The sequence below is a fragment of the Dromaius novaehollandiae genome, unplaced genomic scaffold, assembly GCF_036370855.1.
Source record: "Dromaius novaehollandiae isolate bDroNov1 unplaced genomic scaffold, bDroNov1.hap1 HAP1_SCAFFOLD_41, whole genome shotgun sequence".
In the NCBI taxonomy this organism is placed as follows: domain Eukaryota; kingdom Metazoa; phylum Chordata; class Aves; order Casuariiformes; family Dromaiidae; genus Dromaius; species Dromaius novaehollandiae.
In genome coordinates, this window is record NW_026991492.1 from 2,466,696 (window position 1) to 2,480,156 (window position 13,461).

Below are 13,461 nucleotides of genomic sequence, written 5' to 3' on the forward strand. Positions count from 1 at the left end.
GGACCCCCAGGAGCTGTATGGCTCTCTCTTTTGTTTCCACATGTCCTGATTAAATTGGTAATTTCTAACATCCCCTTTACAGCACACTCTCTGGACATTGTAACATTGCCACTCCTTCCATCACTCTCTGTTCATTCCCATACTGCACTGCTGATTTGCGCTTTGGGGAGTTTAACGCTTGCTCTGTCTTTCAGTAGTTTGTTCCCCTGGGCAAGTCCTTCATTCTGTTTCTATCTAGCATTTCCTATCTATCCAAAAGCTTTCTACTCAGGCTATCCCTTGTGGACCTCATTGGAGGCAGCTTAGAGTTAGCATAAGCTTGAGAAGTGTAATTATTTTTAGGAAACTGCATCATGATTTTTTTTTTCTGGCTTGCAATTAAGAAAAATTCTTCTCTGTGTCTGTTTGCAGCTCGTTCTCTAAGGAAAGCAGGGGGGAACTGGGGCATGTGAGCTGTAACATTCAGTTGCAGACTTCAGTGAAAAAAGTTGGACTTTAACAAGAGCAATGCAAGTCCCAGGTGGCTGATGAGGGCAATGGCAGGGTTGGGGAGATGTGGAGGAAGATTGTCCATACTCTGGGACACTGCTTTTCCTACATGTCCTGACTTCCTTAGGAGACACTCTGGATCTATATCATTCAGAGAATGTTGCTGTCACTTATTCAGAAAGCTGAATAAGAATACTAATCATAAAAACCTTAAAAAGCAGAAATGCCTTTACACTATGCTCTAACTGAAGTCACTATCATTCCGCTACACTGCTGAAACCAATTAGCCATACATTACTTGAAGAAAGTTATAGAGAGAGATGTGGTTCATCGGGCCTCTTTGCATTGTAATGAGCCCCATGGTGTATTTGGTGCCGAGTCCATGAACCTCAGCTCTTGCGAGGAGATGGAGCAAAATGTTCAAGTCAAAGTCAGAAGCAAATCCCAAACTTTAGCAGAGCATTAACAGATCCTTCTGAGGGCCATTACAAGCAAAGACTCACTGGGGGCTGATTAGAGCAGAAAATTGTAATCACCAGTTACAGGTAGGCAAAGGAAATGTGCAGGTGGCTCTGGTACCATGTTAACCCTTGATATGTTTTTCAAGCAAAATGGCCAAGCATCGAAACTGAGACCCTGGGAAGGGAGATCCTTTCCCCCCACATGTTTTCCATGGCTCTTCCTGGGGTCAGTGTGCAGGTGGGGGTGTGCAATGCTGAATGCAGGACAATGACATGAGACCTCCTGGGCTCCCCAGGGGACAAGGGGACAGCCAGGCCTTGGTGTCTACTCATTGGCCTCGGTGGCAGAGACACTAGCCATAGCAAAGGGGACAAAGACCTCAGTTCTTTTGGAGGCTTTCAGCCTTGGCATTGCCCTCTGTCATCTCCACCACAGGCTGTCCTAAGCTGTCCCAAAGCTGTGCCACTCTTGCTGCAGCCTGTAGACACCCAGCCTTGCTGTCACTGCAGGATCTCCCCACTGTTTCTGATGTCCCTCTGTCCTTGCTGGCTGCTCCTGGAAACATAAACCGAGGGGCTGATCATGGAGTCCCTCTGGGTGTCCTGTTGCACCACAGCCCTACCCTACAGGTGACATTCTTGTTAGCTGAAGCACAGTCAACCTGCAGTTTGTGGCTCTTTCCCCTTCTCATGCTGCTTCCCACTACCAAGAAAAGCTCCAGCATCTGTGAAACCGCCCTGTCACAGGCAGTCACAGGCAATGACTGTATTGGCCTTAGCCTCCACTTCAGCAGACTAAAGCAGCTCAGGTCCCTCAACCTCTCCATACAGGCCATGTGCTTCAGGCCCCCATCCCCATCTTGGCAGACCTCCTCTGGACCCTCTCCAGTTGCTCCCCATTCCTCCAGCACTGGGTATCCCACAGTGGGACACACTGTTCCAGACATGGCCACACCAGTGCTGAGTCGAGGGGGATAAGCACTGCCCTTGCCTCGGTGGCCAGGCTCTTCCTAATGCAGTCCTGTATGCAGCTGGCCTCATTTGTGGTGAGCACGCATCACTGGCTCATATGGCATCGCTCGTGAGGTCCAGGGCCTTCTCCTCGGGGTCACTCCTCCTCCGGTCAGGTCTCAGCCTGTCCTGATGCACGTGTTGTTCTGCCCCACTGAGGAGCCTTTCAAACAGGACAGGATCTGGGGTATACTCCTGCATACCCCACCTTTACCTGGCTTCCCAATAAAGCATGACCCATTCATGAAAACCCTCGGAACTCCATCATCCAAACAGCCTTTTGCCCATCTGGATGTCTACTGCACATCCACTACTCTCCTTTCCTCCACAAGTGCAGGTCTTCTATCACATCAGGCAATCAGGTGGGTCAGGAATGGTTTACCTTCAGGAAATCCATGCTGATTGCTCCCAGGCACCTTCTTCATGTGCCCAGAAATGTGATCTGCGAAGATTTGCTCCATGACACACTCCTCACCAGAGTGAGGCTGAATGGCCTGCAGCTCCGTTGTTTGTTCTTGGGGCCTTCTTTGAAGATGGGCACAGCATATTCCTTCTTCTCCTCATTCAGACCTCCCCTGATCTCCACAACCTTTCCAAGATGACAGAGAGCAGTCTTCCTGTCATAGCAGCCAGCTCTCTCCATGTCCATGGATGCCAGCCTTCCAATCCCAGAGACCTGTATGGGATGACTTCTAGAGACTTAGGCACTGCAGGTTGGTTTTCTCCTCAGGACTCCTGACTTGAGCCCACAACAGCTGACAACAGCTCAGGAGACCTTGTTGGTGAAGGCTGAAGCCAGGAAGGACTTGACTTCCCCAGACCTATCTACCTCTGCTTTTGCTAGGATCCCTGCCCCATTCTGCAGTGAGCCCACATCTCCTTGTTGATTCTTTTACTGTCACTGAAGCAGTAGCAGCTCTTCTTCCTGTCCTTCACATCCCCTGCAAGTGTCCCTGTCCCAGGGGAGCTTTGGCTTCCTTAACACCATCCCTACTTTGCTGGACAGTATTTCTAAACTCCTCCTTTGCAGCCTCTCCCTTCTTCCCCTTTCCGTATGCTGCCTTATTGCCCTAGAGCTCACGTGTGAGCTCCCTGTTTAGACACGCTGGCGTCCAGAGATGTCTACCAGCTTTACAAACTGTTCCTGTGGAGCATTCTTGTGCCTGATGGATGTTGTCCTTACCTGCTGGCTTTGCTGAGCTCCTCTGCCCTTCAGAGCTGCCTCCCTTGGTCCATCCCATGGAAGAGCTCCATACATCCAAGATGCCCCTTCACACATAGGGAACCCCCTCCTGATGTTCCCTGGTGGTCTCTCCCAAAGAACTTGCACCCTGCCATTGAAGGACTCCAGTCATGCGAGTGATCCCACCACAGCTCAGCTATTCCAACAATGTGGCAGTTCTGTGACAGCATAAACATCTCCAGTTGCTCCTGCCTGCACCCCAGGCTGCATGTCTTTGCATATATGTGTTGGCTTCAGCACCTCAGCTCTGGTGCCTGCTGAAGATTTGTCTCAGGAAACATGTTACCAAGGACCTCATGTATGCAAAGGCTTTGATTGCAAGTGGTGACATGCTGGCATGGATAGCAGGTGGCAATGTAGTGGTGAAAGGAGGTTCCTACTGAGAGAACAAACCCTGCAGTGCCCGAGGCAGGAAGAAGCAGAGCTGGGCTGTGCAGGAATGCCAGGAGAGGGGTTTGCTGCCTGAGCTGACTCTGCAGCACTTTGGGGCCTGTGACAGAGGTGAGCTGATCTCCAGGCAGGACAAGATGCAACTGAAAAAGCCCCTGGACCTGGGCAGCCCGTGATCCAGCCACCCTGAGGACACTGTTAGCCCAGTGCCTGTTCTTATCATATTGGGGGGTGAGGAGACATTCAGGGGAAGGAGAACTAGAAGGGTTTGAGAGGGTAGAGACTAGAGTGGAGACCTTGCTGTGATGGGCCTCTCCCATTTATGAAGCATGCTTGGATGCAGACAGTGCAGATTTTGCCTAAAGACAGTGGTGGGATTCCTTTGTTTGGGCACAGGCAGGAAACCTGAGATGCCCTGGGACACTGGCCCAGCAACCACTCTGAAGGGGCATCGTTTTCCTGTAGGTCCCGTGCTGTATCTAGTAGGAACATGTGGTTGTCCTGGACACTCCAGGCATCTGAAATGGCCCCACAGGCCTATTTCTGTGTCATTAAATCAAGTGCCTGCACTGACCCACAAGAGCTGTTTTTAGCATTGGGATCTTCAGATGTCTCAGCTCCCCAGTGAGATGAGCTTTAGTTGTAGTAGGCATCCAGGGTCATTTGAGATGACCAAGAAGATTCCCCAGCTGGCCCCCACCTCATGCTCCAGAAGGATGTGGGTCTCCTAGTCACTCCATTAGAGCAAACAGACACTGACACATGCCTTGGACCACCTCTGTCTCTTCCAATGTCCCCAGGTGTTTGTGTGTGAGCAGTTGACTCCCACCCTCCATCTCCAGTGATTACAATGGGGGGTTAGACAAGGAGCTCCCACGCAGACACCTCTGTTGTGCTCACTTTGGCTTGGTAAGGGGAATCCTGTGTGTTTGTGGGGTTCACAGGAGGGAACTGAATCCCACTGCATCCCAGGGGCTTCTAAACTGGCATGAGATGCCCAGATTGACTCATCTGAATCAACACCTGAACCCTGTGTCCATGACCTCCCTTCTTGTCCCCTTCTAGGTGTCCTGCCTAGTTAAGAGATGGGAATAGGGCCTTCCAGAGTGGGACATTTCCACCTCTCATAGATAGCCATCCTCTGATGAAAGAAATTGCAATGTTGGAATCAGTCTCTCTCCACTCTTTAGGAAAGGACAATAGGTGATTATTTTAGTCTATCTCAGTGAATATTTCCCAGGAGGAGGGAGCACAAGGGACAGAGAAAGTCAGGCCTTCAGCTGGGCCTCTGCTCCTGAGCAGGGCCAGGCTCCTGGGATGGCGGGAGCTCAGGGCAACCTGGCAGCACTGCCCAGACACAGCTGTGTGCAGGAGCAGCTCCTCTGCCAAGAGCAGCAGGGCTGCGGGCACTGCCTGCTGCTGCTGACATGAGATGAGAGAAGGCAGAGAGAAGTGCAAGGCAGTGTGGAGTGGGAGGAGAGAGGAGAGCTGCTTGTGGGAGAAATCTTCACAGCCCTTGACACGGTAAGTCTCTGGCTGCAGGGCAATGCTACGGAGGTTCTTGGGCGGGGGGGGTCTTCTGAACCCAGTCCATCCTATAACTGATAGATTGAGTCATGAATTCAGTGACCTCTGGCAGGACAGGTTCATTCTCCTGTCAAGAAGGCCACGCATGGGTCAGGGGTACCAGCAGCTCGAGTGCATGCACAGGTTATGTCCAAGAGTCTTTTCAGAGGACGATCAAAAAAAGGCTAATTGAAAGGGAAGGAGGTTTCCTTCTAGTAAAAGCTCATTAGTACTACTAAAACTAGAAAGAATACATCCTAGTTCTGGCAGGGAGAAAAGAGGAAAGAACTTTCTGGTTTGGCAAAAGGAACATGGACTCCCAAACCTTCACTCTCAGAGATCAATAGGTCTGTGAGAAACTCCAGCAAACCCCTTCAACCCCACCTCAGCCTACAGACAGCACCGGCAGCACCTTTATTGCCTTAAAAGAGTTTTTCTGACCTGCTCCTTAGGACCTGTGAGAACAGAGACACCTGTGCCCAGTGCCCAGACTGGGCGGTTTCTGTAGGGCAGAACTGAGCACACAGAGGGTGGGATGGGGTCTGTGAGCACTGGCAAGGAAAAGATGCTGGGACAGAGAAAGAGCTGCCAGCAGGGACAGTGCCAGGCAGCAGAGATGGGCAGGGAATGGGAGGGAACTGCCAACAGAATCGTCATGGGAGAATGGATTTGAGCAAGTCTTGGTCAGTACCTGCAATGCAGACAGCTTCTTCTGAGCAAGTCTCCCACGTCTCCTCTCCCACCCAGCAGAGCCTCTGCCCTGACAGCCATGGGGTCCAGGGCATGAGCCCCCTCCTCTGCAGATAGACCTGCAGCAGAGGAGAGGGGCCTCTCTCCTGCCACGGGCCTGTTTACTGCTGCCCAACAAAGGGGCTGAGAGCGACTGCCCTGCAATGTCACCGTCTGTGAGGTGGCATGCCCGGCTGGGTAAGGTGGAGGCTTTCCTGAGTGCCCATCTGCCTCTCTCTCCTTGCCTGCCTTGGCAGCAGGATCATGGTGTTGCTCCTTGTTTCCCCTCCTCTCCCTGCTGCTCCTGTTCTTCTCTTGGGCTCCCTGGGGTTGGAGGGGTTTCAGCTGCAGTTCTGACACTGACTCTGTGAGTTGTGCAAGAGAGGGGTCTGCATGGGAGTGGGGTGTCCTCAACCCCCTTCTGACCTGTGTGGCTCCAGGAAATGCAGTCTATGGGGATAGGTACTGAGCTGACTCTCCCTTAAGGAGAGCCCATCCTCTGTCCTCACATCCGTTGACCATTCCCCTGTCATGTCCTGCCAGACTTTGAGCTGCCCTCCAGAAGGGCACCGCTGCCTCATAGCATCTCTGTGATGTCCGAGAAACCCCTGAAGAATCTGCAGAGATGCTGAGAGTATGGAAATGGTGTTGGGAAACTGTATACAGGCAGCTGGAAAGAGCCCTGTGTGTCCTTGCCTAGAAGGGGAGTGTGGAGACCTCCCCTTGGTGCCCTGAGAAAGGGAGAAAGGGTTGGACAACTGTGGTTTTGAAACTGGACTCCTCTGCTCCTAGCAGTGGCTGGTTTCTTTGTAGTGAAACGTATGAGAGTGATGGTCCTCCAGCTCAAAGCAGTGTGAGCACAGGACAGCTGGGAACAAGGCTAATAGACAGACAAGTTGTCCTCACTTTGTGCCAAGTGGCAGTGAATCTTTTTGTTTTCAAGACTCACAGTAGAAATGCTGAGAATTTCTGCCTTTGAGGAACACTCCCCAGGCGTGACAAGGACATCTAAAAGAAAAAAAAATATATTAAAACTTCTCTAAAACTCTGTTCCTCAACCCTCATTCTTTAGAGCAGGTAGTGGAAACACTTAAAAGCCATTCCATATGACGAATAGATTTTATTTGACAGAAATAATGAGTGCCAGAGCTGTTGACCCCTGTTCCCATGTTCCCACTACCGTACAGCAGGACTGACTGCTCTGCAGCCTATGGGCAGAGGCTTCTGCTCCTCACAGCACACTCAACCAGCACAAACCAGAGCTCAAGCAAAGTACCTGCCCAGAGATCCTCCCAAAATGAGAGAGGCAATGTGGTGTTCTCAAAGAGAAATGTTACTTTTTTTTCCTAGGAACGTCTCTCCTAACTTGTCAATGTCTTTTCCTCCTTAGACAGTCCCCAAAGCCCAGTGGGACCAAAAGGTCAACAGCAGCTCCTTCAAGGAGTTCCTCCTCCTGGCATTTGCAGACACACGGGAGCTACAGCTCTTGCACTTCTCGCTCTTCCTGGGCATCTACCTGGCTGCCCTCCTGGGCAATGGCCTCATCATCACAGCCATAGCCTGTGACCACCGCCTCCACACCCCCATGTACTTCTTCCTCCTCAACCTCTCCCTCCTCGACCTTGGCACCATCTCCACCACTGTCCCCAAATCCATGGCCAATTCCCTGAGGGACACCAGGACCATTTCCTACTCAGGATGTGCTGCCCAAGTCTTTTTCTTCCTTTTCTTATGTTCAGCTGAATTTTATCTCCTCACAGTCATGGCCTATGACCGCTTTGTTGCCATCTGCAGACCCCTGCACTACGGGACCATCATGAGCAGCAGAGCTTGTGTCCAAATGGCAGCAGCTGCCTGGGCCAGTGGTTTTCTCTATGCTGTGCTGCACACTGGGAACACATTTTCAATACCACGCTGCCAAGGCAATGCTGTGGAACAGTTCTTCTGTGAAATCCCCCAGATCCTCAAGCTCTCCTGCTCAGACTCCTACCTCAGGGAACTTGGGGTTCTTATCATTAGTGGCTGTTTAATCCTTGGGTGTTTCATTTTCATTGTGGTGTCCTACGTGCAGATCTTCACTGCTGTGCTGAGGATCCCCTCTGAGCAGGGCCAGCACAAATCCTTTTCCATGTGCCTCCCGCACCTGACCGTGGTCTCCCTGTTCATCAGCACTGGCTCGTTTGCACACCTGAAGCCCCCCTCCATCTCCTCCCCAGCTGTGGATCTGGTGGTGGCTGTTCTGTACTCGGTGGTGCCTCCAGCAGTGAACCCCCTCATCTACAGCATGAGGAACAAGGAGCTCAAGGAGGCACTGAGGAAAGTGATCCAACGGGTACAAGGTCAGCACCAGTAGCTGTCCCACATTCTTTCACTCACCAGGATATGCGGCATCAAGGGTGTGTGTTGTGCATTTACTTCTTTCTTACTTTTCTCTTTTACATCTATAGTAAAAAACAAAGAATACTATCCAGCTCATGTCATGTCTCCTCTGGAATCTCTCCTTTGAATCTGACCCAGAGACCATGTTGAAACAGGAAGGCAGGCTTCCCCCTTCTTCAGCAGAGATGGGGGAACCTCAGAGCCTGCTAGTCTGAGATTTCTTGGATGCCCTCAGTGCAAAGAGAAGAGTTTGGTTTTGGCAGTGTCTGTTTTGGCACTACCACAACAGGTATTTCCTTGCTGCAGCCCTCGCATGGGGGCTGCAGCTATCCTAGAGCCACATCCACCCACAGCAGCAGGACTTTCTCCTTTCAGGGGTGCTCTTCTCACTTCCAAGCTGTCCTGATGTGCTTCAATGTGTGCATATAGCCTAAGCGCTCTCCTAACGTGGTGGTGGTAGGGTTGTGCTTCCCTGCGCATTCCTGTGAGCTCAGGCAGGACCAGGCACTGGACACCCTTATGCCAGACTGGCCTCCAGAATAACATTTCCATAATAAAAGGAGGTGTCCTCAATGATGTGCCTGAAGTCTGGTCCTTCTTCAGAAGATGGAGTCAAAAATACACCCAAGGGATTGCACCACTGCGGGATCTGGTGTTCTGCTTGTGAACTCCATGGGCTCCAGGGGATGATCTCAGAGCCCCTGGCTGATCTGTTAGGGACAAAGAGATGGATCTGGGGCTCATTTCTCAGTGACCAGTGCCAGTGGAGATGGGGAATGGTCTCTGAATTGCCTGCCTGGGGCTGTCCCACAGCTGACAGTGCTGATGAGAGATGCCCATCCTTCTGGAGGGCAATCTGAGCCCCCAGGAGACCTCACGGGGTCTCCAGGGACAGTGTGTGCCTGGGGGTGGGCAGTGAATGGAGCCTCACAAAGTGAGGGATGGTCCACAGTGGACTAACCAGAAGGTAAAGCACTAAATCCAGGTATGCATGGGGAAACGAGGGCTCTGCAATCCCTGGAGAGGCAGCTGGGACCCAGGAGTCCCAGGGAAGGGGCACTGGAGAGTGATTCCTGCACCCTGAGTGAAACACCACAGGCTGGAGCTAGTGCCCACCCAAACACATCTCCTGCCATTGCAGGTGTGCTGGGGTCACTCTGAGCACCATCCATGAGCACAGACAGGTGCCAGCAGTATCAGTGGTGGTGATCCCTGTCCAGCTGGGTCTGATTCCTGCCCTGACCAGCATGGCCAGAGCTGAGTCAGGAGTCACCCCGTGGCCCCACAGCTCACTCACTCTGCAGAGCAGCACCACCAGCCTGGGGCCCTGCGGGGAGCACAGGGCAGGGATGCAGGAATGGCCAGGCCAGCACAGACACACTGACTTGGGAAAGGCTCTCTGGGGAGCAGGGATGCCCCAGGAGAGGAGCAGGGCAGCATTCAGAGATAGAAAACGAGAATGAGAAACAGGTTTCTCTGGTCACCAGCTTGGGGCAGGCTGCTGTGTCCCTGGGGCAGCAGGAGCTGCCGGAGGGGGCTGCAGGCAGACAGGGAGGGGGATCTGCTGGGCACAAGAGCAGGGGAGGCAGGGAGTGACCAGCCTCATAGCAAGGCCTTGAGCCCTTGCCAGGGAGCTGCTGCCCTTGTCCTTGGGCCTGACCTGAGTTATGCCGTGGACATGGCTGTGCCTGGCCCTGCACCTCTCGGATCCTGACCTCACCTTGTCTCCGTGCCACTGAACCGACTCCTCATCTCTACATTGGACCTGCATCTGCACTACAGTCAATAAAGCCTTGGCAAGGGAAGCTGGGACTGAGCAGATCCCAGAGAAGGCTGTAGGTACAGAAGGTGACCATATATGTCCACAGCAGCAACCCTTGCCTGACAGACAATTTGAAGGTACAAGGAGTGCTTCGGATTTGCACCCCCTCCCCAGGTAGCACTGCACAGAAAGTCTGATCTGGATGAAAAAGCGAGCGCAGGCACTGGGGTCTGGTTTTATGATACACAGTTAGGAGAGCAGGCTTTTCTGTGTCAGAGCTCGAGTGTTTACGCACCATTTGTGACAGGGATCCTGCTACAAAGAGGATGTTGTCGGGAGCAGCAAGAGCAGGGCTGCTCCATGTGGGATGCAGAGCCGGGAGCCGAGGGTGCCAGCAAGGCAGGCAGGGCAGTGCCCCACCGATGGGAGGTGCCATCCCCCAGTGCATGGAAAAAAAAAAAAGCAGAGCAGGTTTGGGGATGGTAACCAGGGTCAGGCACAGTCCAGCGATCACTGGAGAGGACTGTAGGGCTCCAGCCAGCCCTGCTTGGTGTGGGAGGTTGGGCTGGAGACCTCCAGAGGTCCCTTCCCACCAAAACTCCCCTGAGACTCCATGAACTCTTGTTCCTCAAGCTCTGCTCTGGCATGGCTGGCACAGGGACAAGAGCACCTAGAGCAGGGTAGAATGAGTCCATCTGGGAGAGTGTCGGGGGGAAGATCCAAAGGTGCCTGGCTCAGCCCCGGCTTTGGAAAACTCCCTCATGCATCAGGAGCGGGTCCGTCTGCCTCTTCCACCCTGCCCTGTGCTCCCCTCCCCTCAGCCAAGGTGGAGTCCAGCATCACCTGGGGACGCTCTTCCCCATGGGGAGCAGAGGAAGGGCCTTCCCCAGCCCCACACTGCCTTTCCCACCCCCAGCCTTTGCAGTTGCATGTGCCTGGCTCTGCCCGCTTGCTTTCACCACAGTCACGGCTGCACTGGAAGCCTGTGAAAATCCCGGAGCTCCTACCCTTGACCTGGCATCTACCCTGAACCTGGAGCCTGGCTGCCCACAAAGGCATCACCTGTCCAGCGCCCCAGCTGTGCAGCCGAGGGCAGGGGTCTTTGCCCCAATTTCCCTGCTCCTCCCCATGCTCTGGGCACCATTCACACATGGGAGCTGCCTGCTGGCATTTTGCCTCTCCTGGGCCCTTTCCAGCACATCCCAGACCCTCCCCAGCTCTCCCCACCTCCCCTGCCTTCTCCCCAGCCCAGCCCAGTGAAGCAGCCCAGGCTGGGGTGGGCCCGTAACAGTGCCTGCTGCAGGGTGCTGCAGAGCTCAAGGCACTGACACTACAGCCCCAGCCCCTCTGCAGGGCACAGCAGCTGCTGGGGGGACAGGGAGGGGTGTCAGCCTCCCCATCAGCCCCACACCTGGGGACCAGCAATGGCACAAGGAAATGGAGGCCAGGCACTCCATGTCTCCACTGCTCTCATGACCAGAGATCCTTAACCCTGGCTGCCTGCAGCCCCTCTGGCAGCCCCTCTCCCCAGCAGCACTCACGGCCCACTCCAGGCACACGCTGGCCCTGCAGATCCCCTGTGCTCCCTGGGTGGCTCCATATCCCCTTCCAGCAGCATGGGCATCTCTCACCAGCCCTCTAATATAGGTGGGACAGTCCCCGGCAGAGACCTCTTGACCACTCACCCTCTCTGGGGGCACTGGGCACCCAGAAGGGACAGCTCAATCCAGCCCGCGTTCCCTAACGCATCACTCTATGAGCTGATGCCCCGTAGCCCATGCACAACCCAGGCACAGCAACAGGGCCTTTTTGGGTGCAATTCCCTGAGCACAGTCTTGGCTTCAGCTTGGGAAGAAGAGCCCAGCCTTCAGGCACAGTACTGAGAAAATCCCCTTTTTGCTACTTCGGAAGCCAGCTCGCACACGGTGAAGGGCAGATTTGCAGAAGGCCTCTCAGTCAGACAGACTGCACAAGCATAAGTACCACAGACAGAACACTCAAAAGAAGAGTTGCCTGAGATAATTGGAAATGATTCATGAAGAGAGATGGGCAGCTTATTCCTGCTGAGCTAGTACCACTTGAATCAAATTTTTCAGGGCCTCCTTGAGCTCCCTGTTCCTCATGCTGTAGATGAGGGGGTTCACTGCTGGAGGCACCACCGAGTACAGAACAGCCAGCACCAGATCCAGAGCTGGGGAGGAGATGGAGGGGGGCTTCAGGTGTGCAAATGTGCCAGTGCTGACAAACAGGGAGACCACGGCCAGGTGCGGGAGGCACATGGAAAAGGCTTTGTGCCGGCCCTGCTCAGAGGGGATCCTCAGCACAGCAGTGAAGATCTGCACGTAGGACACCACAATGAAAATGAAACACCCGAGGACTAAACAAATACTAACGGCAACAAACCCAAGTTCCCTGAGGTTGGCATCCGAGCAGGAGAGCTTGAGGATCTGGGGAATCTCACAGAAGAACTGGTCCACTGTGTTGCCTTGGCAGAGTGGTATGGAAAAATGTGTTCCCAGTTCCTAGCACAGCATAGAGAAAACCACTGGCCCAGGCAGCTGCTGCCATTTTGACACAAACTCTGCTGCCCATGAGGTTCCCATAGTGCAGGGGTCTGCAGATGGCAACAAAGCGGTCATAGGCCATGACTGTGAGAAGCCAATACTCTGCTGACATAAAGAAGACAAAGAAAAAGACCTGGGCAGCACATCCTGCATAGGAAATGGCCCTGGTATTCCACAGGGAATTGGCCATGGCTATGGGGACAGTGGTGGAGATGGTGCCCAGGTCAAGGAGGGAGAGGCTGAGGAGGAAGAAGTACATGGGGGTGTGGAGATGGTGGTCACAGGCTATGGCTGTGATGATGAGGCCGTTGCCCAGGAGGGCAGCCAGGTAGATGCCCAGGAAGAGCGAGAAGTGCAAGAGCTGCAGCTCCCTTGTGTCTGCATATGCCAGCAGGAGGAACTCGTTGAAGGAGCTGCTGTTGGACATTTTCTCCCTCTGGGCTTTGGGGACTGTCCAGGGAGGAAAAACAGTGACAAGTCAGGAGAGACCTTCCTAGGAAAAAAAAGTAACATTTCTCTTTGAAAACACCAGATTGCCTCTCTTTTTTGGGGAGGATCTCTGGGCAGGTACTTTGCTTGAGCTCTGGTTTGTGCTGGCTGAGTGTGCTGTGAGGAGCAGAAGCCTCTGCCCATAGGCTACAGAGGAGTCACTCTTTCTGGACAGTAGTGGGGACATGGGAACAGGGGTCAACAGCTCTGACACTCACAGTTTCTGTCAAACAAAATCTATTCGTCATATGGAATGGTTTTTCAGTGTTTCCACTACCTGCTCTAAAGAATGAGGGTTGAGGAACAGAGTTTTAGAGAAGTTTTAATATATTTTTTTTTCTTTTAGATGTCCCTGTCCCCTCTGGGGAGTGTTCCTCA

At 53.3% G+C, this 13,461-nt stretch overlaps 1 protein-coding gene and 1 pseudogene across 1 annotated transcript; one reads left to right on the forward strand and one right to left on the reverse strand.

Moving 5' to 3' along the window:
- Positions 1-7,687: 7,687 nt before the first annotated feature.
- On the forward strand, positions 7,688-8,242 carry LOC135326968 (olfactory receptor 14C36-like; the record flags this gene model as incomplete). The annotated part of the gene is made up of 1 exon (XM_064504609.1): positions 7,688-8,242. A coding segment is annotated over one exon (555 nt), but the record flags the coding sequence as incomplete, so codon positions are not given.
- A 3,842-nt stretch (positions 8,243-12,084) lies between these two features.
- On the reverse strand, positions 12,085-12,640 carry LOC135326969 (olfactory receptor 14C36-like; annotated as a pseudogene).
- Positions 12,641-13,461: the final 821 nt, after the last annotated feature.